Genomic DNA, 24,299 nt, shown 5'->3' with positions numbered 1-24,299 from the left:
AAGGTCAGGCACGGTCATGACTGGTAACCTGGAGAGTGAGTGAGGCAGTCAGGATTGCTCCTCAGCTGGGGGGTCAGTCGGGTAGGGCCTCAGATGCCAAGCAGGGCAGTTCAGAAGGAGAGAGCCTGACTAGGGCCCAAGGTGGGCAGATAAGCATGTGGCCCCTCAGGGGCTGATGGGAAAGTGGCTTTGACAGTCACCAATCACCTGGAGGCAGGCACTGGTCGGCCCTGTTTTATAAGTGGGCAGGTAACGCCTGGGGAGTGACTTGCCCACACACTTGTTTGGGATGGAGCCTAGAAGCTTAGCCCACCGGGGAGGTGAGCTGCAGCCCCATGTCCTCACTGTCCCACCTGCTCCCTCCAGGAGGAATTCCCGGGAGATCCGGTGCCTGACACCCCCTGGGCAGAACCCTGGCAGCGCCCCCATCATCATCAATATCAACCGCGCGCAGCTCACCAACCCCGAGGTGAAGTACAACTACACTGAGGACCCCACCATCCTGAAGATCGACCCCGAGTGGAGCATCAACAGGTGGGGCTGCCCGCCACGCTGAGCCCCAGCTGTTCCCTCCGCCCTGTGCGAGGCTGCCCCGGTCTCCTACGGGGCTCCCCTCTCCCTCTGTGTGCTCCCGCCACCTGGCTGTGCAATGCTGCCCAGGACGGGCTCTCCTACGGGGCTCCCCTCTCCCTCTGTGTGCTCCCGCCACCTGAGCTGTGCAATGCTGCCCAGGTCTCCTACGGGGCTCTCCTACGGGGCTCCCCTCTCCCTCTGTGTGCTCCCGCCACCTGGCTGTGTGGTGCTGCCCAGGTCTCCTACGGGGCTCCCCTCTCCCTCTGTGTGCTCCCGCCACCTGGCTGTGCGAGGCTGCCCCGGTCTCCTACGGGGCTCTGCTCTCCCTCTGTGTGCTCCCGCCACCTGGCTGTGTGATGCTGCCCAGGACGGGCTCTCCTACGGGGCTCCGCTCTCCCTCTGTGTGCTCCCGCCACCTGAGCTGTGTGGTGCTGCCCAGGACGGGCTCTCCTACGGGGCTCCGCTCTCCCTCTGTGTGCTCCCGCCACCTGAGCTGTGCGGGGCTGCCCAGGTCTCCTACGGGGCTCTGCTCTCCCTCTGTGTGCTCCCGCCACCTGAGCTGTGTGATGCTGCCCAGGACGGGCTCTCCTACGGGGCTCCGCTCTCCCTCTGTGTGCTCCCGCCACCTGAGCTGTGTGATGCTGCCCAGGACTCCTACGGGGCTCTGCTCTCCCTCTGTGTGCTCCCGCCACCTGGCTGTGCGATGCTGCCCAGGTCTCCTACGGGGCTCTGCTCTCCCTCTGTGTGCTCCCGCCACCTGGCTGTGCAATGCTGCCCAGGTCTCCTACGGGGCTCCCCTCTCCCTCTGTGTGCTCCCGCCACCTGAGCTGTGCGAGGCTGCCCAGGTCTCCTACGGGGCTCCCCTCTCCCTCTGTGTGCTCCCGCCACCTGGCTGTGCGGTGCTGCCCAGGTCTCCTACGGGGCTCCCCTCTCCCTCTGTGTGCTCCCGCCACCTGGCTGTGTGATGCTGCCCAGGTCTCCTACGGGGCTCTCCTCTCCCTCTGTGTGCTCCCGCCACCTGAGCTGTGCGATGCTGCCCAGGTCTCCTACGGGGCTCTCCTCTCCCTCTGTGTGCTCCCGCCACCTGAGCTGTGCGATGCTGCCCAGGTCTCCTACGGGGCTCTCCTCTCCCTCTGTGTGCTCCCGCCACCTGAGCTGTGCGGGGCTGCCCAGGTCTCCTATGGGGCTCTGCTCTCCCTCTGTGTGCTCCCGCCACCTGGCTGTGCGAGGCTGCCCAGGTCTTGTACGGGGCTCTGCTCTCCCTCTGTGTGCTCCTGCCACCTGGCTGTGCAATGCTGCCCAGGTCTCCTACGGGGTTCTGCTCTCCCTCTGTGTGCTCCCGCCACCTGGCTGTGCGAGGCTGCCCAGGTCTCCTAGGGGCTCTCCTCTCCCTCTGTGTGCTCCCGCCACCTGGCTGTGGTGTGTTTGGAGGAACCAGCTGAATTTCGGGTGGGTTTCCTGACTCAGAGCCGAGCAGAGGTGGGCAGACCTCCCTGTGCTGCCCGGTCTGTCTCTGTGGGTGGGCGTAGACTCACAGAGTTGGAGCCTGGTGTAGTCCTCTGCTCTAGATGGAGCAACCTGGAAAATCAGTTGAGCAGAAATCCCTCTAAGCTCTGGTTCTGCACTCTTAAAAAAAACCAGCCAGAACCCAAAGATAAGCTATCTGAGCCACACACTCAGGATGAAGACTGATGATGGACCACTGTCCTCTCCAAGATGTGGTTGCTGTAATCTGAGTTCTGGTGCTAAGAGATTGTAACCTGTCTATGTTTTCTGGGAAGCTGGGTGGGGTGTCAGGCCCCAGCTGAGCTGGGCTAAGTCAGGGAGCTTTGCTCAATGATACCTCACCCCCTCATCTTCTAGTGGAGGGACCCTCCTCACAGTCACAGGCACCAACCTGGCCACCATCCGAGAACCCCGCATCCGGGCCAAGTATGGAGGTGTCGAGAGGGAGAACGTGAGTCCTTTCATCCCCCCCCCAATGCAGCCCCAGGCAGAGAAGCCAGCCAGTCCTGGCCTCTGGGTGTGTGTATGTGGCCGCAGCCCCTTGGCCCTGCCAGGACCGGGCTCTGTGTGCAGAACAGCTGGTCCAGCATCCTCACACCTGTGTCCCCAGAGCTGCTTGGTGTACAACGACACCACCATGGTGTGCCGGGCCCCATCGGTGGACAACCCTACCCGTAGCCCGCCTGAGCTGGGAGAGCGTCCCGAGGAGCTGGGCTTTGTCATGGACGACGTGCGCACCCTGCTTGTGCTCAACTCCTCCTCCTTCCTCTATTTTCCCGACCCCGTACTGGAGCCGCTAAGCCCCACAGGCCTCCTGGAGCTGAAGCCCAGCTCCCCACTCATCCTCAAGGTGCGCCTCAGCCGGTGGGCAGGGGTGCATGTGGGAGGCAGCCGGGTGGGGGTACAGGCGAGGCAGCAGGGCCAATGAGGCTCTGGCTCACTCCCTTCTGCCGGAATCTCCTGCCGTAGGGCCGGAACCTCCTGCCACCGGTGCCCGGCAACTTGAGGCTCAACTACACGGTGCTCATTGGCTCCACCCCCTGCGCCCTCACTGTGTCGGAGACGCAGCTGCTCTGTGAGTCACCCAACCTCACGGGGCAGCACAAGGTCACGGTACGTCCATGGTCAGGAGATCTGTGCCTTGGCCTCGGCCCCGGTCTGCTGAGTCCTCCCTGCCTTTGATCTGCTGACCCAGTCCTACCCAGTAGCCCCAACTCTGTGACTGAGCCCCAGACTGGCCTCCTGCCCAGAGGGAGGCAAGCTCCAATGCGAGTATCGACCTGGCCCTCACCCAGCCCGTGTGCCCCCTGGCGGGCCTGGTACCTTCCTGGGTCCCCAGTGTGTCCTTCCTTGCTGAGCAGTCCAGGCCAGGAGGCTCTGATTGGGCATGTCACCTTCTGAGCAGCCTGCACCCCATCCCCAGGTTCGGGCTGGTGGCTTCGAGTTCTCGCCAGGCATGCTGCAAGTGTACTCGGACAGCCTGCTGACCCTGCCTGCCATCGTGGGCATCGGCGGGGGTGGAGGCCTCCTGCTGCTGGTCATCGTGGTCGTGCTCATTGCCTACAAGCGCAAGTCACGGGATGCTGACCGCACCCTCAAGCGGCTGCAGCTCCAGATGGACAACCTGGAGTCCCGTGTGGCCCTTGAATGCAAGGAAGGTCTGTTGGGGCTGTGGGCACGGGCAACATGGGGGTCCTAGGGGGGCGCTGCTATCTCTGACCCAGAGCCCATCAGACTTGCTGCCTCCACTCAGTTAACAACCATCCCGAGGCCTCACTGTGCTGGCCTTGGTCCCAGCAAGGTAGGCAGAGGCCGGACTGGCCCAGGGCCGGGCGGGCACAGCTTCTGTGGGGTGTTACTTACAACACAGACCTGTTAGCCAGAGAGTCCGCCTCTGAGCCCCAGCTGGGACCTGGATGGATGCGTAACCATTCTGTGCCTCGGTTCCTATGGGTAGGATGGGCATCCTGCTGGTGCCTCTGCTGCTGGTGCTTTGCGGACCCAGATGGCCTGTGCAGCCTGCAAGCAGTGCCGTGTGCACACTCGCAAGCAGTGCCGTGTGCACACCGCACCAGCGTGGTGCCTCTAGGCGTGTGGCCAGGCGTGTGTTGAGGAGTGGGGCCTTTTCTCTACCCCTTGGCCTGGGCTGACCCTGACCGGGGCTGGCCTTTGTCCTTGAAGAGTCCTCTCAGGGGATCAGGCTGCGGCCCGTCCTCTGAGGATGGCCCGTGTGTGTGACCCCTGGGGTGTGAGTGGCAGAAGCCAGCGCTGGTTGGCTTCTGCAGGGAAAGTGCAGGGTATGCTGGCTTCGGGTGTGAGCCTGTCAGGAGTCCCTTCACCTTGGAGCTCCTCTCTCCCTGTGGTGACAGGATGGCCACAGTGGACAAGCTCGGTTTCCCCGCTGTGCCCGACTCCGGCCAATTCCTGATGTCACACCTGGTCACATGCCCCGCAAGCCTGTGCCCCTGAAGCCCTTGACAGAAAGTGGGTGGACCCCAAAGGCAGGTGAAGGTGGTCTAGAGAGTGGGATGGGTTCTGCAAGCAGAGGCCACAGATGGCAGAAGTGGGCGAGCAGTGGGCTTGGGGTAAGCAGCCTGGAACAGAGGGCATCCCAGGGGCTGCTGGTCTCCGCCTGATGGGACACAGGGAGTCCGGTTTGCCCAAGGCCCCGTCTCATCTGTGCCAGAACTGAGGGCACTGCTGCTGGCTGGCCCGGGGGACTGAGTGCTGGTAGCAGGGAGGTGGGGCTGGGGCTTGGAGCCGTGAGCTGCAGTGGCCACTGGCGGGTTGGGTTCAGCTCCCGCGCGTGTGGGCTCGAGGCAGCAGAAGGGAGCCTTGGCCCCTGGTGGCTGGCGTCCCCGACTGAGTATGGGACGGTGCCTCAGGGCCGAGTCCCCAGCGACAGGGCAGCCTGGGCAGCCCCACCCACTCACGGTCCTGGGCTCTCTCTTCACGTCTCTGAGCCTCATCTGAGGAGTCTGGGGCTGCTGTGGGGGAGAACAGAGAGGCACTGCTGATGATAACAGTTACGGGGTGTTTTGGGGGTCCGAGGTGCACCCTTGAGCATTTTGCAGATATTGATTAGTGAACGGTCCCAGTTCTGGAAGACAGACACTAGTAGTATTCCTGGCTTTGAGTGAGGAAGGGGAGCTAAGTGGCAGGGTCGGATTTGAACCGCTGCATAAGGACCTCGTGGCATCAGGTTGTTAAAACTCCAGTGGTACCAGGTTGTCTGTTTGCTGAGTACTCTGCCTGTCCCAGGAGCTCCCTCGTTCCCGGCCAATGCTGCCTGCCCACGGGCAGTCCTGCCGGGACACTGGCAGGTGTGCAGGGACTGGAGGGCAGTCTTGCAGGCAGGGACCCGCACTGCAGCACGCGGTGTGCGCGAAGCCTTGCTCTGCAGCACCTGCAGGGACAGCGGCTCTGGGCACTCCAGGGCCATCAGGTAGAGAGAAGCAGGAGCCCAGCAGCCGCTGGAGAGACGAAAGCCTGGCTCTCCGTGAAAGCTGCCGACCATTGCCCAGAGCCGCCAGGCACTCCTCTGGCTCCTGATGACAGCTCGCCCCCTGGGCTGCTGCAGGGTCAGCACCTCCCACTTCTGGAAGCTTCTGTGAGGGCCTGCCCTGCTGCCTTTGTGTCTGAGGAGGCAGAGCCGCCTGCGGTGGGCGGGCCGTGCACAGGGCTGCTGGCCTGAGCTGTGTATCTGGTGGCAGGCCGTGTGGAGGCCGGGGGCTTGCACAGCGCCTGGGTCCTGGCGCCTCTGCCCCTCTGCCACCCATTGGCTCCCTCACCTGGATATGCCCCTACTCTCCCGAGGTGGCTGAGTCCAGGGGAGCCAGGGCAGCCCCTCAAGTGGTGGAAGCATTGGAACCCCTAGTTACTATTCCCGCAAATCCCAGGGTGAGGATTGGGGACCCCTCAGGGCCTACACCTGGCCCGGTACCTTCTCTGCTCTTGTCTTGGCTAATACTGTGACAGCCTAGGGAGGTAAGGGGTTTTATCTGTGTTGGGACTATGGAAACTGAGTCACAGGAAGTGCAGTGGTTTCCTAAGCCTGCCCAGCCAGTGAGCGAGAGAGCCAGGGTTCGAGCCTGGCCCTGTGTGGGTGGGGGAGCTTGGGGCACAGCCTTGACACCTGGTCTGGCCACAGCCTTTGCAGAGCTGCAGACGGACATCCATGAGCTGACCAATGACCTGGACGGCGCTGGCATCCCCTTCCTTGACTACAGGACATATGCCATGCGGGTGCTCTTCCCTGGGATTGAGGACCACCCCGTGCTCAAGGAGATGGAGGTGGGCTGCTGGCCGGGCTCATCCCACATCTGCCTGAGGGGCCCCTGGAGTGCTGGAGGGCAGCTGAGGGTCCTGAGGCGTGGCTCGAGCCTGCAGGGCGGGGAGCTGGGGAGCGAGAAGGAGGGCAGCTGAGGGTCCTGAGGCGTGGCTCGAGCCTGCAGGGCGGGGAGCTGGGGAGCGAGAAGGAGGGCAGCTGAGGGTCCTGAGGTGTGGCTTGAGCCTGCAGGGCGGGGAGCTGGGGAGTGAGAAGGAAGGGCTGGCGTGGGGGGGGTGGGGGACACATTTCCCCAAACCACCCCTGTGGCTTTGCTACTTGGGGTCACCTCCATTTTGTGGGGCCTTCTAGTCCACCTCATACCCCTTACAGATCACCTGGCTGGCCTCCTGGGTGCTGGACCTCACTGGGTCGGGCCCTGGCCTATCTGCTGGGAAGTGTGCATGCCAGCTGGCATTCTTGTGGCTGTCTGGTGTGGGAGCCCGGGGCTGAGGCAGCACCGAGTCCCTCAGAGGGCCGAGCTTTTCTCTGAAGATGCTGGCAGGTCCCAGGCTGTCAGTACAGCACATCGGCTAGAGGCCTCCAGGGCAGGCTGGAGCCCAGGGTCCAGCCCGGAGTCTCCAGGGCTCTGCAGTTGGCTCTGTTCTCCCTCTAGCTGAGGGCAGCCCGTCTCTGCACAGCTCACGTGTCGGAGGGCCTGCTCCCCAGTGCGGGTCCACTGGCGGGGCGTCTCCCCAGACTGAATCTGACAGGGTTTCCCTGTCCCTCTGGCTTAGGCCCAGGGCATTCCTGGGACTGTTGCCACATTGGGGGCTCCACGTCCTCCTCCTGTTGGGTCTCCTGGCATTGCCATCTGCTGTGTCGGCCCAGCTGCTGCCTTGCTGTGACTGCATGTTCCACCTGGGACTTGTTACTGTGTGTGGGCCAGGAGACAGGTGTTACCGGTGGTCTCTGGCACAGCCTGGTAGCAAACCTCCTTCCTGACAAGCCTTGGTGCAGATGAGAGAGAGAACAGGAGCCCTGGAGCCATCGTGCTGTGTGGCCCTGGATCGGCCTCTTTCCTGCCCGTCAGGCATCTTCTGTGAAGTGGGAGGGTGGTTTCTGTGTGGACGGCTGTGGCAAGAACAGAGTGACCCTGTGGACGCACACGCACTCCTGGAGCCCAGCAGGCGGGCTGCTGGGTCGGGCTCCTGAGCTGGTCGAGCGGGCCACAGGAGGTACCACTCCTACAGAGGGCGCAGGGGCCTTCCTTCTGCACCCGTCACTGACGCCGGCACGCCTGCTCTCTGCCTGCAGTGGGCTTCTCAGGCAGCCGGCCTGTGTCTGTTCTGCTGAGGACAGTTGAGGCCTGGACACCTGTCAGGGTGATCTGTCACCCGCCTGTGAGGCCTGCTCTCTGGCCCTGCCCGGCCCCATACGCCTGGCCTGGACAGCCCCTGGCCAGGAGGCCTCCCTGCTCATGGCGGGGCTGCGTTCTCTGCTGTGGGTTTGAGCAGCTCCTGTCTTCCCCAGGTGCAGGCCAATGTGGAGAAATCACTGACACTGTTCGGGCAGCTGCTGACCAAGAAGCACTTCCTGCTGACCTTCATCCGCACGCTGGAGGCCCAGCGCAGCTTCTCCATGCGGGACCGTGGGAACGTGGCCTCGCTCATCATGACGGCTCTGCAGGGCGAGATGGAGTACGCCACGGGCGTGCTCAAGCAGCTCTTGTCTGACCTCATTGAGAAGAACCTGGAGAGCAAGAACCACCCCAAGCTGCTGCTGCGGCGGTGAGCCCTCGGGTGCTCGCCCTGGGGACACCACCGTGTGGATCTGGGGGGCGTTTCAGCCTCCTCTGGTCAGATACTGGCCGTGGGGGCCGGGCGTGTCGGCGTGGGCTCCACCCTGTGGCCATCAGTGCCATGCCTGAGTTACGCTCAGAGTTCTGTTCTGGGGTTACGGGCTGGGGTCTGTCCTACAGCTCCCTAGCCACCCCGTGCCCATGGGTGTCATTCAGCCTGATCTTTAGTGCCGTGGGAAGGGGCGGGGCATGTGGGGTGGGCCCGGCGGCGGGAGTTATGTCACCTTGGCCCATGTCTGTCTGCAGGACCGAGTCAGTGGCAGAGAAGATGCTGACCAACTGGTTTACCTTCCTTTTGTACAAATTCCTCAAGGTAGGTGGGCTGGAGGAGAGACCGTCAGGAGGGTGTGGGGACAGATGAATGGATGTGAGGGCAGAGGAGACCAGCGATAAACAGCCCCAGCTTCAGCCCAGAGTGGCTCGGCGTGGACTCCCAAAGATATGCACCCATTGGCCCCTTTCCTGACGCTCCATGAGACTCTCCAGGCCTCACCCAGCTGCTGGGGCAGGAGGAGGTGCCCCAGCTCCGAGGCGAGCTGTCGGGCCCTGCGGCCAGCAGGTGGAGGAGCTGGAGCTGGAGACAGGCCCAGCCTCTGTGCTGCGCCCATGGCCTGGAGCTGAGGGTGAGGGGCACAGCTTGGCGGATGCCTCCATGTGTCTAGCTCAGCACTGAGCCAGCCGGGGGAGACATCTGAGGGCTGCCGCTGGCTCTTGTTTTGGAAGCAGTTGTGCAGACAAGCCTCTGCTCAGGCTCGGGAAAACCCCCCGTCTAGGGAGAATCCCACAGGCCCCGACCTGTGGCCGTCCTCAGGCGGGAGCCAAGGTGCAGACTGCAGCTCCGGGCTAGTCGTGGGTCAGGTGGATCCTGTCTGGTTGCACTTAGAAATGAGAGAGGTTTGCTTTCCCTTGAAATCCGAAGGCTTGACATGATCTTATATGGTAAGAGTGATGGGGCCCCCGGTCCAAGCCCGGGTGCATTCATGCATGCCTCTGCCTCATTTCTCCGACCTCTGTAGACGCTCTGCGGACGGACTGCGTGTTGGGCAGTGGAGCCTGGTGGCCTAAATCCCCGTGGTTGCTTCATAGCCACGGACCTCTGTGCCCTTTCCTTAATGAATGGGGACGCCCAAGAGGCCCTGCAGCCCTCCACGCAGAATGCTGCTGGGCTCAGGTCGCTGTGGCTGACGGGCCCAGAGCAGAGTTCTGCCTGGCTAGGGAGAGGGGTAAATGGGAGTCAGGACATGTGAGAAAGGGGCAGACATCAGGGGGAGGGGGAGGTTGGAGCAGGGAAGGAAGGGGAGGAGTTAGGAAGGCAGAAAGAGCAACAGCTCTGAGGCGACCATGAGCTGCAGTGCGGGGCAGGGGAGACAGGCTGGGGAAGGCTCACCTGGGACAGTCCGGGCCTGTGGAGAGTGGCCAGTAAATCCTAGGTTCTTGTTATGCTGAGATGGGAGCCAGTAACGCAAACTTGTGCATTTCCTGTAAAATTCTGTGAGACTGTGCTATATTTACATGCTCATGAAATTGCACTCTGGAAGCCAGGAGAAGCAAGGTTCAGAGCGGAGTTTCTCAACTGCTGGTCTGTGGACCGGTCCACTGGAACTTTCACGCCGGTTCACAAGGGAGTTAACCACCCTGATGTTGTATGAAGATTATAGACCCAACAATCTTAAGCATATGCTCAAGGTGATTTCTGCCTTAGTGGTCCCCAAAATAATTCTTTTAGTTTCACCAGTCCCCAGTGTAGGAAGGTTGAAAACCCCTGGTTAGAGAGAACACGGACCACTGGGTCGAGCTCTTAGCTGCATCGGCCCCTGTGCGCTCCCGAGTCCACAGGCAGAGAGGGGACTCGGCGTGGTAGGCGCAGTCTGGGGACCTGGGTGGCGTGTGTGCTGTGTGTAACGCTGGGGGCCAGGACAGGCTAGTGGGGCCAGGCCAGGGTGTCGTAGGCAGAGTCCTGAGTGGGCACTGCTGTCAGAGCTGGGCTCTGCACTCAGGGGCAGGGCCTCTTCATGGAGGGTTGGCTAGGGCAGCGGATGGAGGCAGAGGGAGACCGGGCCTGGCCAGGGTGTCGTAGGCAGAGTCCTGAGTGGGCACTGCTGTCAGAGCTGTGCTCTGCGCTCAGGGGCAGGGCCTCTTCATGGAGGGTTGGCTAGGGCAGTGGGTGGAGGGAGAGGGAGACCAGGCCTGGCCAGGGTGTCGTAGGCAGAGTCCTGAGTGGGCACTGCTGTCAGAGCTGTGCTCTGGGCTCAGGGGCAGGGCCTCTTCATGGAGGGTTGGCTAGGGCAGCGGATGGAGGCAGAGGGAGACCGGGCCTGGCCAAGGGACCGGGAAGGAGGGACAAAGGGAGGCAGGGCAGAGTTTTGGGGAGTTCCAGGCCCAGCTTACTGGCCTACCCTCATTTTCCCCAGTGGGATTCCACTGAGGAAGCCGAGCCGGGCCAGGTGTGTGTCGCTCTGCTCGGAGCCCTCCCCTATTCCCAGATAAAGTTTGCCCCTCACGATACGGATGAGCAAGCATGCTGGGCAGGAGGGATGGGCCCAGGGCCATTCGGTGGAGGTGACCACGCTGACGTTGCCTGGTCACACCCCCTGCAGGAGGGGTGCCTGAGACTGGCCCAGGCTGCTCCTGTCCACGTGAGCTGGCCACTGTCTTTTTTGTACCACACCCTGTTTGGGATTTTTCAAGGTAAGCAGTCCTCTGCATCTGCAGCTTCTACATCCCTGGATGCAGCCAACCCCTAATCAAAAATATTCAGGAGCCTGACCAGGCAGTGGCACAGTGGATAGAGCGTTGGATTGGGGCGCAGAGGACCCAGGTGTGAAACCCCAGGGTCGCCAGCTTGAGCACGGGCTCATCTGGTTTGAGCAAGGCTCACCAGCTTGAGCCTAAGGTCGCTGGCTTGAGCAAAGGGTCACTCGGTCCACTGTGGTCTCCCCCAGTCAAGGCAAATATGAAAAGCAATCAGTGAACGACTAAGGTGCTGCAACAAAGAATTGATGCTTCTCATCTCCCTTCTTGTCTGTCTGTCCCTATCTGTCCCTCTCTCTGTCTCTCTCACACACAAAAAAAAATATTCAGGAAAAAAGATGTTATATTGTGATTGACATGTTACTCCGTAGTTAGGCCTATGATGGTTGTGTCTGATCTGAACATGTATAGACTTTTTTCTTTTCATTATTCCCTAAGCAATATAGTGTAACAACTGTTTATACAACATTTATTTATTTATTTGTTTATTTTTCTTTTTCTAAATGAGAGGAGGTGTGGAGATAGAGAGACAGACTCCTGCTGTGCCCCAACTGGGATTCACCCTGCAAGCCCACTGGGGGGGACGATGCTCTGCCCATCTGGGACCATGTTTCCAGCTGAGCTGTTTTTAGCACCTGAGGCAGCTCCACAGAGCCATCCTCAGCACCCGGACCTAGTGCACTCGAACCAGTTGAGCCATGGCTGCGGGAGGGGAAAAGAGAGAGAGAGGGAGAGAAGGGGATGGGGAGGGGCGGAAGAGCAGATGGTCACTTCTCCTGTGTGCCCTGACTGGGAATTGAAACCACTAATGCTCTACCACTTAACCGACCAGCCAGGGTATTTACATAGTATTTAAATTGTATTATGTGTTAGAAGTAACCTATGATGATTTAAAGCAAACGAGCAATGTCTGTAGGTTATATGCAGACACTATGTGACTTTATATTAGGGACTTGAGCATCAGCCCAGTCCTGGAACCATGACTGGTACTGAGGGACGACTGCACTGTATAATTTTTTTTTCAGTTTTATTAAGAAATAATTATATTCCTGTCCAGGGCACACAGGATAGCGCCCATCTGCTTCTTCACCCTTCCTCTGCTCCTTTCTCTATATCTCTCTTCCCCTCCTGCAGCCTAGGCTCCATTGGAGCAAAGTTGGCCTGGGAGCTGAGGATGGCCCCATGGCCTCCACCTCAGGCACCAGAATGCCTCTGGTTGCAATGCAGCAATGCTCCAGATGGGCAGAGCATCGCCCCCTAGTGGGCATGCTGGGTGGATCCCGGTCAGGCACATGCGGTACTGCCTACCTGCTTCTCACTGCAGAAAAATACAAATAAATAAATAAATAATTATAGCCCTGGCTGGTTTGCTCAGTGGTAGAACATTGGTCCACCATGTAGATGTCCTAGATATGATTCCTGGTTAGCGCACACCAGAAGAAGCAATCTGCTTCTTCACTCCTCTCCCACCATTCTCTCTCTCTCTCTCTCTCTCTCTCTCTCTCTTCCCCTCCCTCAGCCATGGCTCGATTAGTTCGAGCACGTCAGCCCCGGGCACTAAGGGTGACTCCATGGAGCCTCCGTCTCAGGTGCTAAAAATAGCTCGATTGGGAGCATGGGCCCAGATGGGCAGAGCATTGGCCCAAGATGGAGGTTGCTGGATAGATTCTGGTCAGGGCACATGCAGGAGTCAGTCTCTATATCCCCTTCACTTACTTGGAAAAAGAAAAAGAAATAAATAAATAAATAATAAAAAAAATAATTGACGTTTATAAATTTAAGGTATGCACCACGATGGTTCTATTTACATATGTTATGAAATAATTACCACAAAAATGTTTAGTTAACATATACCATATATAGATACAAAAAAATAAACCCCTCATAATACAACTTTTTTATCCATTGGCCCATGGTTTGATTTGATAGACTTCATATTTTGGAGCAGTTTTAGTTTCATAGCAAAACCGAGCCGAAGTTGCCGGGATGTCTGTGTGTCTCGTGCCTCTCGCAGCTTCTTCACCATAGGTCCTCCACCAGCGCGTGCGTTGGCGACAGTCAGGGACCTGTGCTGGGGTAACATCACAGTGCCCGTGAGGGTTCCCTCTGGAGCTATACGTGTTGTGGGTTTGGACAAACGTTAGTGACAGATGTCCACCGTCACAGTGTTAAGAGAGTCATTTCACTCCCTTAAAGGTCCCTGGGTCGCACCTGTTTTCCCGCAGCCACTGCTACTTCGCTGCCTCCACAGTTTGCCTTTTCCAGAGTCGTGCGATAGGTAGCCTTTCAGACTGTTTTTTTTTCGCTTAATAATGTGCATTTCAAGTTCTTCCCTGTATTTTCGTGGCTCAATAGCTCATTTCTTTTTAGTGAGCCACAAATTGTTTTTAAACAGCCCAGGTCCCCTTTATTCTTTGCTGTCTTTAAAAACAAACAGACAAAAACTCTAATTGGGAAAGTAACCCATGCTCATTTTAGCATACGTAAATTGTGCAGGAATGAGTGTAAAGGCCTGAGCCCCCCCTGATTCTGGAGTCATTCGAGCCCACACTGTGGGGCCTGCCGGCTGGGCCAAAGGTAACGACCACCAGTGTTTTGACAGCTGGCAAATATCTATAAATAGAGTGTGCTTTTGATATTAAGAAGAAATCCTAGTATTGCACCTCTTCTTCATTGTAGGGTTTTTCCACTTCAGTACCATTCATTGTACACTGCACGATGCTTCCTCCGCCTCGGGCAGAGGGGGTGTTGGGGCCGTCTTTGCAGGCCTGGATGTAGGTGATTTTCTCATTCTTGTTAACAGTTGCATGGTGCTCCGTGGTGTGGGTGTTGCACATTTTAACTGTCGGGCTGCTGAGAGGTGTTAGGAGAGCTTGGATGTTTCCGCTCACCACCAGCACCGCCGCCAGTGTGCTGGTCCAGTGGGCTGCCTGCCACGCTAATGCGTACGTGCACCTCCAGAGCAGGGGTTGCAGGCCATCACATGTGCTCCTTTCCTACTGGAATGTATGCTGCCCGGTTGTCTTGCAAGAAAAGGTGGCACCGATTCAGTGTTTGGGAATTTTACCCAGGCCTTGGCTAACTAACACCTGCTTTACCAGCTTTGTTCATCTTTGCCAGCCTGAAAATTTGCCAGCTTTTTGCTTTAATTGCCTTTTTAAAAAACAAGTTGGGTATCTTTTTGTTTGATCAGCCACTTTTATTTTTCTTTGAATGTCTTTTTTCATCCTTTACCTGCTTTTTTAGGGTTCTTTCAGTAGTTTATAGAGGTGTGTTTTTTTTAATAAAGAGTTTCCACTGTTTACACCTCCTGCGTTGTGCATAGAAATTATTTTTATCTGTGTACAGTGCAAGCAGGAGTTTCACAGGACTCCCCCCCCCCCCCCCAGAAGAGGAGAAGCACAGTCCTAACATCATTTATGGAATGGCCTGTATTTGTGTTATCTTTTCACTTGAAGATTTCATTGACAGTTTCCGCTTGTCCAGAGCTGGGCTGGGAGGCATCTGAGGGTACCTTCTTTCCGTCACTGTACAGGAAACTGAGGCCCTGAGAGGTGGGGAGTGAGCGAGGCCCTTGGGTTCGGGGCCTTCCTGGGCCTGGCCTCTTGCTCTTTCATCGCTGCTTTGCCCCGTCTATGTAGGTCTTGCAAGAGTCGTTCGAGCATGCACTGTGGGGCCTGCCGGCTGGGCCAAAAGTAAACAGCCTGCAGCCTGTGTTTTCTGGGAGGACACTTGGCATTTAAGGACTAGGTGCTGTAGAGGTCGATGGATCTGGGTTAGACTCCTGCTTCTCCTTCTTCACTGTGTAACTGGGCCAGTAACCCTTCCTTCCGACTCAGAGGTGTTCCCTTCCCTGTTGCAAGGCGCTAGCAGGAACGCCCTCGGGCGAGCACCTGGCCTGCCCCCAGCTTCTCTCTTCAGGTCGGCTGCGGGAGGAAGGGCAGCGACTGATGACCCTGCATCCTGATGTATACCCATTCTTCCTCTACCCAGTCAAGTTTGCAAATCACAATTTCAGAGACAGACATGTTGTTGGAGAGGCTTGCGCTGTTCCTTTAATTATTGCAGATGCTAACAAGGTGCCCAGAGCACATGGTTGTGGGACAGCTGCTGTTGGTGTGACGAAGGAGGTGGAAGGAGGCTAGTATTCTGCCTTCTTGAGGTGTGAACTCCTGAACTCCCATGAGGTGGCCAAGACGACACAGGCCAAGGAGCCTGTGCCCACACTCAGGTGCAGTCTCACCTGTACAGGGGCCACAATAAGTCTGGCCGCTTGAGCTGTGGCACCTGCAGGTGGGGCATCCCGGGGCAGACAGGACGGGTGAGCTCTGATGTTGGCTTACTCCACTTTGCTGTAAGTCGTGAGCCTCATCTTCTTTTCCCGCCTGGCTCTGTTGTCCGGCAGTGTTGGAGCCTGGCGCGTGCGCAGGCCCCCTGCTGGGCTGCGGGATATGATGTAGGAGAGCCCGTGGGGCCCTGGCTCTCCGGCAGCTCCCACTCCAGCTGGGAGGCGGCATTTAGAGGACAGCAGAACCCGAGGATGTGGTGGCCTGGCGGTGGGAGGGCGATAGCTCTGGTCTGGTGCTCGGGAGAGCCTTTGTGAGGACAGAAATAGGGCTGAGTTCAGAAAGACCAGTAAATACCCGAGAGAGAGATTTCTGGCTGTAGGGACAACAGGTGTCACAGCCCTGAGGTGGGACACTGGGTTGTTGGAAGAGCAGTGTTGGCATCTCGAGCTCCAGTAAGTGGGGTGCCAGGGCATCAGCTGGGGGCCGGGGCAGGGGGGCTGCTGAGACCCAAGCAGGGAGATGTCCCGGCTTCAGTCTTCCCTGGCTAAGCCCGCTCGGCGGTGTCATGCTCTGATAGACTACTGAAACTCCTTGCTCAGGTCACCTTGGGATTTCCACGTGGACGTTCATAGGGTCTGTTGTTTAACTTGCTCTCTTGCACAGTCGGGCTCTGGGACGCGGGTTCTACTTGCCTTCTGAAAAGACTTGGGACATGCTGCTCCTTCCCTCTCATGGGAGTGGTGCAGAAACACTGGGAGCGTGGGAGCGAGTGGGCTCGGGTGGGAGACCCCGGGTCCCGGCTGCAGCCTGAGGGCAGGCACACTTGCTGCTGCCGCAGGAGTGCATGGGGGAGCGAGTGGGCTCGGGTGGGAGACCCCGGGTCCGGCTGCAGCCTGTGGGAGACCCCGGGTCCCGGCGGCAGCCTGACGGCAGGCGCGCTTGCTGCTGCTGCAGGAGTGTGCGGGGGAGCGAGTGGGCTCGGGTGGGAGACCCCGGGTCCCGGCTGCAGCCTGTGGGAGACCCCGGGTCCCGGCGGCAGCCTGACGGCAGGCGCACTTGCTGCTGCCGCAGGAGTGCGCGTGGGAGCGAGTGGGCTCGGTTGGAAGACCCCAGGTCCCGGCTGCAGCCTGACGGCAGGCGCGCTTGCTGCTGCCGCAGGAGTGCGCGTGGGAGCGAGTGGGCTCGGGTGGAAGACCCCGGGTCCCGGCTGCAGCCTGTGAGAGACCCCGGGTCCCGGCGGCAGCCTGACGGCAGGCGCACTTGCTGCTGCTGCAGGAGTGTGCGGGGGAGCAAGTGGGCTCGGGTGGGAGACCCCGGGTCCCAGCTGCAGCCTGACGGCAGGCGCACTTGCTGCTGCTGCAGGACTGCGCGTGGGAGCGAGTGGGCTCGGGTGGGAGACCCCGGGTCCCGGCGGCAGCCTGACGGCAGGCGCACTTGCTGCTGCTGCAGGAGTGCGCGGGGGAGCGAGTGGGCTCGGGTGGGAGACCCCGGGTCCCAGCTGCAGCCTGACGGCAGGCGCACTTGCTGCTGCTGCAGGACTGCGCGTGGGAGCGAGTGGGCTCGGGTGGGAGACCCCGGGTCCGGCTGCAGCCTGACGGCAGGCGCGCTTGCTGCTGCTGCAGGAGTGCGCGGGGGAGCCGCTGTTCATGCTGTACTGCGCCATCAAGCAGCAGATGGAGAAGGGCCCCATTGACGCCATCACGGGGGAGGCCCGCTACTCCCTGAGTGAGGACAAGCTTATCCGGCAGCAGATTGACTACAAGATGCTGGTGAGCGCAGGCCCAGGGTCCTGCCCTGCCCCTCCCCGCACTCTCCCACCTCCTGCTCTTGCGAGGTTGGTGCTGATGCTGCACCCCTCCTTGCCCCCAGACCCTGAACTGTGTGAACCCTGAGAACGAGAATGCACCCGAGGTGCCGGTGAAGGGACTGAACTGCGACACAGTGACACAGGTCAAGGAGAAGCTGCTGGATGCTGTGTACAAGGGCGTGCCCTACTCCCAGCGACCCAAGGCGGGGGACATGGACCTGGGTGAGTCACGGAGGGGCTCTCACACTGTTTGGTAATGTGGCTGTGCTGGGTTCTGGGCGATGGGCCTGCCAAGGTGTGCAGCCCAAGGGGAGGGGCAGTGTCGGGGGCCGTCTGGGTGCCTTCGGTAACAGGCTCAGCTGGAGAAGTCCAAGCAGAGCGTCTTGTTCCCGGCCAGGCACTGGGCGTTGGGAGAAGGTGCTGGCGGCCCTGGGGATGGGAGGAGTGCTGAGGAGGGCTTGAGGGAAGGGGTGTAATCCGGCTGGGCTCTGGATGTGGGTGGGCCAGGGTTGGGGCAGGTTATGTGCAGGATGGGATCAAGGAGAGCACACTCAGAGGGCTACCCTGACTAGGGAAAGTCAGGGGTTGGGGTTCCCACTTACCCTAGAAGGAAGGTGGGCCCCCAGAGCTGGGGGCACGGAGCGGTAGCTCATGAGCTGGGCATGTGGTGGTGCCCGCTGATCCAGAGGAGGGCAGGGCTGGGGCTGGGTGGGGAGTCCCATGGCAGGTGTGCCTGGAGAGGTGAGGAGGCCACCGTTAGGACTCAGACGCCAGGCTGAGGATTTGGAAAAGCTTCCTAGAGCTCAGAGGCAGGGAGTCACGTGGAGGAGAGGCTGCCTGGGGTGGGACAGCTGCAGCTGCATGGTGAACGGTGGGGCGTGTGCCCCCTGCTCTGAGCCTAGGTGGGGGCTGCTCAGAGGGAGGGAGGGAGCGGGAAGCCTGTCCCTTTGTCATTCTGCTGTTCAAGGCCCTACACTGAGTGCCCCGAGGACACCCTGTTCCTCAGCTGAGAGGCCAGACCAGAAAAGGGGCAGCAGAGGCCCCTGCCTGTGGCCCCACCTCTGTGTTTCTCTCCTTCAGAGTGGCGCCAGGGCCGCATGGCGCGGATCATCTTGCAGGATGAGGATGTCACCACCAAGATTGACAACGACTGGAAGAGGCTGAACACTCTGGCTCACTATCAGGTGACCCTGGACCCTCCCTCCCCGGCCGTGCCCAGCCCCTCCCCTCGGGGCTTCGGGGCAACGCGGGAGCTGGTGTCCAGGCCCCTGGCTGTGGGTGGGCGAGGAATGTTGGGCAGAAAGGAACGGGTATGAACGACCTTCCCAGATGCAACCCTGGGCCCCTCTGGTTCAAAAAGCCCTGGAGTTGCACCAGTGGGGAAACTGAGGCTCGGAGTGGTGGGGAAGTTACTGGCCTCCAGGCACAGCCCCGGGAAGGGCTGGAGGTGTCACCGTGGCTCCCAGTGGTGAGTCATGAGTCTCCCGGCCCTCTGCCCACAGGTGACAGATGGGTCTTCAGTGGCACTGGTGCCGAAGCAGACATCTGCCTACAACATCTCTAACTCATCCACCTTCACCAAGTCCCTCAGCAGATATGGTGAGGAGTCAGGTGGGGCCAGTGGACAGGGCTCACTGGCCGGGATAGGGTGCCTCCCCTGGGTTCCTCTGCAGAAGGGCTGTGCAGAGGCTGGAAGGAACTCCATGATGGCCTGTCACTGAGACACTTGGCTTTTCCTCAGTCTGGAGGCTGCCCCTTTCCCCGACAGCACACACCCACACACAGCATATCACCTGTCCCCGACTACCCAGGGAGGCGGGCCGAGGACCCCAGCTTCCAGAGGTGGAAACAGGCCGAGCCAGGGCAGGGTGGGTGCTGGCTGCAGAGGGCTGCCCACTGACCGTCCGCTGCCCGCAGAGAGCATGCTGCGCACAGCCAGCAGCCCCGACAGCCTGCGCTCGCGCACGCCCATGATCACGCCTGATCTGGAGAGTGGCACCAAGCTGTGGCACCTGGTGAAGAACCATGACCACCTGGACCAGCGGGAAGGTGACCGTGGCAGCAAGATGGTTTCAGAGATCTACCTGACACGTTTGCTGGCCACCAAGGTAGGCCTGGATGGGCTGGAAGTGGGGACATGGGGACATGGGGACATGGGGGCAGCACCGCCAGCTCTCCTGGCTACCAGGAGGACGAGAGGCTTCCGGTGGCGCCCTGGAACTCGAGGCCTTCCCCTACCTACAGGGCACGCTGCAGAAGTTTGTGGATGACCTGTTTGAAACCATCTTTAGCACAGCACACCGGGGCTCGGCCCTGCCACTGGCCATCAAGTACATGTTCGACTTCCTGGACGAGCAGGCTGACCAGCACCAGATACACGACTCAGATGTGCGCCACACCTGGAAGAGCAACTGGTACCTTTGGGGCGGGGCTTGGCAGCGGGCCGGGTGGGGCACCGGGGCACAGCCAGGCGAGGTGGGGGCCGGCTGCTGCCGGAGCCCGTCCTCTGGGGCGCTGTTCTGACGGGGGAGGGGAAACGCCAGCCCGGGTTTGCTGTCTCCCTGCTGTGGTCAGCCCCTTTTCATGGGGCCTTCCTGATCACCCATCTGTGGGGTGTCCTCTGCCCCCCGTTTTCTGTGTGGGGACGTGGCCTCTGCTCCAGCTCGGAGGAGCCGCTTTAGTGTGGGAGCCGTGTGTGTGCATGTGTGTGCATGTCTGTGTTCACCTGCGTGTGCTGTGTGCATCCCTGGGCACACATGGCTGTGTTCATGGCTGTGAGTGTGGGCTCTGTGTCAGAAACAGGGATGTGGGCCAGGCCCGTGAGGCAGTTGGCAGTGGTGAGGATGGCCGTGGCAGTGACAGGAAGCACTTGGGACTCTCAGCCGCCCCCAGATAGCCAGCACCCGACCCAGCAGCTAGCTACTACCCAGTCTGGCCTCGTGTCCCTGAGCCCGGCCTTGTGCCCTGCAGCATTTGGCCCATCCTCAGAGAAGCTCCTGTGTCTCTGGCCTCTTCCTCCCTGACACCCTGGTCGTCTCATCCCCCCCCAGCACGCTGGCCTCTACGTGCTGCCACTTTCCGAACCCGGACACAGCCCGAGGCCCCCCGCTTGCCTGTGGGCCTTGAGGGGGTTCCTAGGGAAGGCAGCTTCGACTAGGTCAGCACCATCCAGAATTCTCTGCAGCGACAGAATGTTCTAGATCTGTGTTGTCTAGAGAGTGGTGGCTGTCAGCCATGTGTGGCTGAGTGTTTGGCACGTGACTACTGCAACAGAGAATCTGAATTTGCCACGTGTAACTTGAGGCTGTTGGGTAGCCCACTTGATGGCTATCTCAGAGGTGGCATTTTGCGCACATAGGCACAAAGGTCAAGTATCTGTGGGGACGTGTCCCCTGGTGCCCGGCCTGGCAGAGCAGGGTTGTGATGTGTGCAGGTGCTGTGAGAGCGTGTGCCCAGGTGTAAGGACTGCCCTCCAGGAGCAGGGTGGCAGGAGTCAGCCTTCCCTTCCCGAGAGTCCTCGCCCCACTTTGGGCCTTTTCTCCATCTGCATGGAAATGCACGGCCACTGTGAAGGTCAGAGCCAGGCAGGAAAGGGCGCCGAGGCCCCGTCTGACCATGTACCTGGCCTGCCTGCCTGCAGTCTGCCCCTGCGCTTCTGGGTGAATGTGATCAAGAACCCACAGTTTGTATTCGACATCCATAAGAGCAGCATCACGGACGCCTGCCTATCAGTGGTGGCCCAGACCTTCATGGACTCCTGCTCCACATCCGAGCACAAGCTGGGCAAGGACTCGCCTTCCAACAAACTGCTCTACGCCAAGGACATCCCCAACTACAAGAGCTGGGTGGAGAGGTGAAGCGCGTGTGGAGTGGGTGGAGACGGGCCCAGCGCTGGCACCAGCTCAAAGCCGGCCTGTCGTTTGCCTGCAGGTACTATGCTGACATTGCCAAGATGCCTGCCATCAGTGACCAGGACATGAGTGCGTACTTGGCCGAGCAGTCGCGGCTGCACCTGAGCCAGTTCAACAGCATGAGCGCCTTGCACGAGATCTATTCCTACATCAACAAGTACAGGGACGAGGTGAGCGAGAGCACGGGCCTCGCGCAGAGCCCCCGGCTTCGCACCAGCCTGCTGGGCTTCCCTGGGCCTTGCCAAGTGGGGCTCCCTCCGGACTCCTCTGCCAACCACCCCCAGTCCCACCTTCTGCTTGGGCCTCTGGGCTGACCAGGTGCCTGCCTTTTCTACTCTGCTCGCCCCCTGGCCACTCCCTTGCTGGGGCAGGGATTCCAGGCCGTGGTCAGGCTGGGCTACAGCAGGTCAGGGAGCACACTTCTGGACAGTGCGGGGCACAGGGGGCAGATTGCAGTGGCTCCCTAGGGTGAAGAGCGTGGATAGTGAGCGAGTGTCTCTGAGGGCCGTGACGGTGGGTGGCCTGGGAGGGCATCTCTAGGACCAAGCTCCAGGGCCCTTCTCCTCTAGTATCTTTCCTGCTGACCCGGCGTGAGACTTCGGCATGGCTCCCTGCCGTAGGCTGTACAGAGCAGGGGCTCCCTGAGACGAGGGGAGAGGACTGACTCGTGGACTGAGCTGGACGGGCACACAGGGCCGGAAAGGCAGGATGGGTCCAGCCACTGCCAAGGCCCTGAGGCAGGTGGGCCCGGCTGTGGGGCTCTGGAGGCTGTGCGGCTGAGTCAGAGCCGTGTCGGGAGGAGGGGAGGAGGGAGGCCAGGCCCAGGTGAGGGGCCTGGCCCTGGGTATGCAGGCCTCAGGGACTTGGGCTTTCCCGAAGTGAGACGGGCCATCAGGGTTTAGAGAGAGCATGATCTGCTGTCCAGTGGCCGGGGGGAGAGGGAGGCGGGGACTACCTGAGGGCTGGGCTGTGAGTGGGGGTGGCCAGGACTTGCTGGGCAGACTGGCTCTGGGGTGCAACTCCAGACTTGAGGCGGAGTGAGTTGCAGGAGGTGGGGAAGTGTAAGATGTCTGCCTTGGACTTTTATTTAAGTTTCAGGGGATTGGAGCTGGGACTCAGGAGAGACGCAGGCTGCAGGGGAAGGGTGTGTGGGTCAGTCGTGAGCAGAAGGACTCTCAGCTGAAACTGGAGGAGACGGCCCTGGAGACAAATCAGAGCAGGAAGGGGACAGGCCAAGACTCAGAAGTGGCAGGAACTGGGTGTCCAGGGCGAGGTTGGGCAGATGTCTTGGGACCGAGAAGGACAAGCAGCAAATCCCAGGTGACCGGGCACACCGCCTGGGCATTCGGGACTGCAGCCCGCCGTCCTTGGGCTCGTCAGGGAAGGTGGAGGGGACCGAGGGGCCCTCTCAGGTCCACTGTAAAGGGACACAGAGAAACTGGGGCAGTGGGTGGAAGGAAGAGGGCGGCATGGCTGCTTCCTAGAGGGCTGACGCCCCAGCAGGAACCAAGGATGTGAGCTCAGGTGCGCCTGCTTCCCAGGGGCTAGAGTCAGCGGGCCGAGCTGCAGTGTAGAGGGGCTTCCACGGGGTGGTGGCACATCTGTGCCCTGGGTGGCTGGGCACGGGGAACTCCACGGCGACATGAGGGGTTAGCTGTGACCAGAGCCCTGTTTGGGACTGGTGTTTGGGGTGCTGAGGATAAGCATAGTGACCAGAGGGAAGGAACACTCGTCTGCATCCTGGGGTCCTGGAGGTCCAGGCTCAAAACCCAGGCCCCTCAGCTCAGAATGGAAGGGCCGGATTTAGGTGTTTGCTCCAGAGCCTCGGCCAGCCCCACCATGTCACTTGCTGATGTCTGTGATCCTCCAGGCTTCCGTGCAGTGGTCCCACATGAGCAGCACTCCCAGCCAGGCCTGCTGACCCCCTGCTTTCCCTGCAGATCCTGACGGCCCTGGAGAAGGACGAGCAGGCTCGCCGGCAGCGGCTGCGCAGCAAGCTGGAGCAGGTGGTGGACACGATGGCCCTGAGCAGCTGAGCCGCCGCCGCCACTTCCCAGTGGGAGATCAGTGAGAGGGCCTGCAGGGGTGGCCTCCAAAGCCGGGAGGTCCCTGGAGGCAGCCTTCTCCCGTGCGTGCGGAGGGCCTGTGTGCTTCGGGCGGGCGTGCAGGCCGCCATCCTCCCAGCTCTCCCTGAACCCCAGCAGGGGCGTCCTGGTATTACTGGTGTGGGTGAGATGGTGCCTGCAGCACTCTCCGTGCCCAGAGCTGCTGGCCACGGGGCAGGGGGGGCCGAGGGGGCGGCTGGAGGCCTTCTCGGGAGGCTCAGGTGACTGCTGAAGACCTGGGGAGCACGGCCGAGCCCCCGGGAGGGGGTGCTAGTCTGGTTGTCTCCTTGAGGCCAGCTCGGCAAGGCCGAGAGGGGCCAGGACCAGGGTCTGGGAGAGGGTCGGCTTTCCCAGCCTCCCTGGCAGCGTCTAAGGGCTGAGGCCTGTCTGGCGGGCTTGTGGGCCGAACACCAGGCTTGACCAAGGGGAGCTGAAGTCAGTCTGGGCTGCTGCCGCCGCCTGCCAGCCTCGTCGCCGCTGCACCACAGCACCGTCCTCCGATTCACCGCGTGCTCTGCGGCGGAGGCAGGAGCACCTCGCCTGGCCCTGTCTGGAGAGAGGCCCCAGCCCTCCTGTGGAGGTGCTGCAGGGGGCAGTGCTCACAAGCTCCCGAGTGACTTCCAGGGGGACTTGGCGACTCCCTTTGTGTCCTCAGGACTTGCCTCTGGGAGCCACTGGGCCTGGCTCCAGGCACAAGTGCACATTTCTGTTATTTATTCCTCCACTGCACCGTCCTGGACCAGCTCCCAGCACAGCCGGGCCACGCCCTTCCCCTATCTCCGTCCCCTGCTCTGCACAGCACCACCCAGCACTGCCCTGTGACTGCGCAGCAGCGTGCTGGCCCCTCACGCGTTTGCAAAGGGACATCTGGGGACTGGTTTTTGTTTTGGGGGGGGAAACAAACTCTGCTGCATTCTGCTTGGGCAGCCAGGACCATGGCAGGGCCCCTGGGGTCATCTGTGTGACCTGGCTGGGAGCAGGACAGTGACCAGAGGGCCTGGTGGTTGACTGTCCACCCTGTCCTCAGTGAGCAAGAGAGAACAAATTTTTTAACTAAAACAAAGTCTGTACATTATTATATATATGTATATGTATATATGTGTGTGCGTGGCTCTGGCCTCGGTCTCCAGCCCCAGTGGGGTCCTGTACAGCTGACTGGAGGAGGAGAAGTTTTACAATTTAGAATAAGAAAATTAAGGCAGTGGGAAAGCAATACCAAGAGGGCGTGA

General features: G+C 60.4%; 1 protein-coding gene across 1 annotated transcript in view; it reads left to right on the top strand.

Moving 5' to 3' along the window:
• PLXNA1 (plexin A1) overlaps positions 1 to 23,964 on the top strand; it is a 56,861-nt gene extending 32,897 nt beyond the window's left edge. Inside the window, exons 16-32 of the mRNA XM_066352684.1 lie at positions 367 to 534; positions 2,437 to 2,530; positions 2,690 to 2,929; positions 3,049 to 3,192; positions 3,503 to 3,737; positions 6,230 to 6,372; positions 7,880 to 8,136; positions 8,454 to 8,520; positions 16,870 to 17,016; positions 17,117 to 17,276; positions 18,135 to 18,238; positions 18,557 to 18,653; positions 18,972 to 19,162; positions 19,299 to 19,468; positions 20,695 to 20,907; positions 20,985 to 21,135; positions 22,906 to 23,964. Of these exons, the coding sequence (XP_066208781.1) occupies positions 367 to 534; positions 2,437 to 2,530; positions 2,690 to 2,929; positions 3,049 to 3,192; positions 3,503 to 3,737; positions 6,230 to 6,372; positions 7,880 to 8,136; positions 8,454 to 8,520; positions 16,870 to 17,016; positions 17,117 to 17,276; positions 18,135 to 18,238; positions 18,557 to 18,653; positions 18,972 to 19,162; positions 19,299 to 19,468; positions 20,695 to 20,907; positions 20,985 to 21,135; positions 22,906 to 23,001 (2,677 nt within the window). The 3' untranslated portion in view covers positions 23,002 to 23,964. The remainder of the gene's footprint in view (positions 1 to 366; positions 535 to 2,436; positions 2,531 to 2,689; positions 2,930 to 3,048; positions 3,193 to 3,502; positions 3,738 to 6,229; positions 6,373 to 7,879; positions 8,137 to 8,453; positions 8,521 to 16,869; positions 17,017 to 17,116; positions 17,277 to 18,134; positions 18,239 to 18,556; positions 18,654 to 18,971; positions 19,163 to 19,298; positions 19,469 to 20,694; positions 20,908 to 20,984; positions 21,136 to 22,905) is intronic.
• Positions 23,965 to 24,299: the final 335 nt, after the last annotated feature.

This window comes from Saccopteryx leptura, chromosome 11, assembly GCF_036850995.1.
Source record: "Saccopteryx leptura isolate mSacLep1 chromosome 11, mSacLep1_pri_phased_curated, whole genome shotgun sequence".
Classification (NCBI taxonomy): Eukaryota; Metazoa; Chordata; class Mammalia; order Chiroptera; family Emballonuridae; genus Saccopteryx; species Saccopteryx leptura.
The sequence above is the reverse complement of the archived record's forward strand: the minus strand, read 5'-3'. Positions and strand labels throughout refer to the sequence as shown.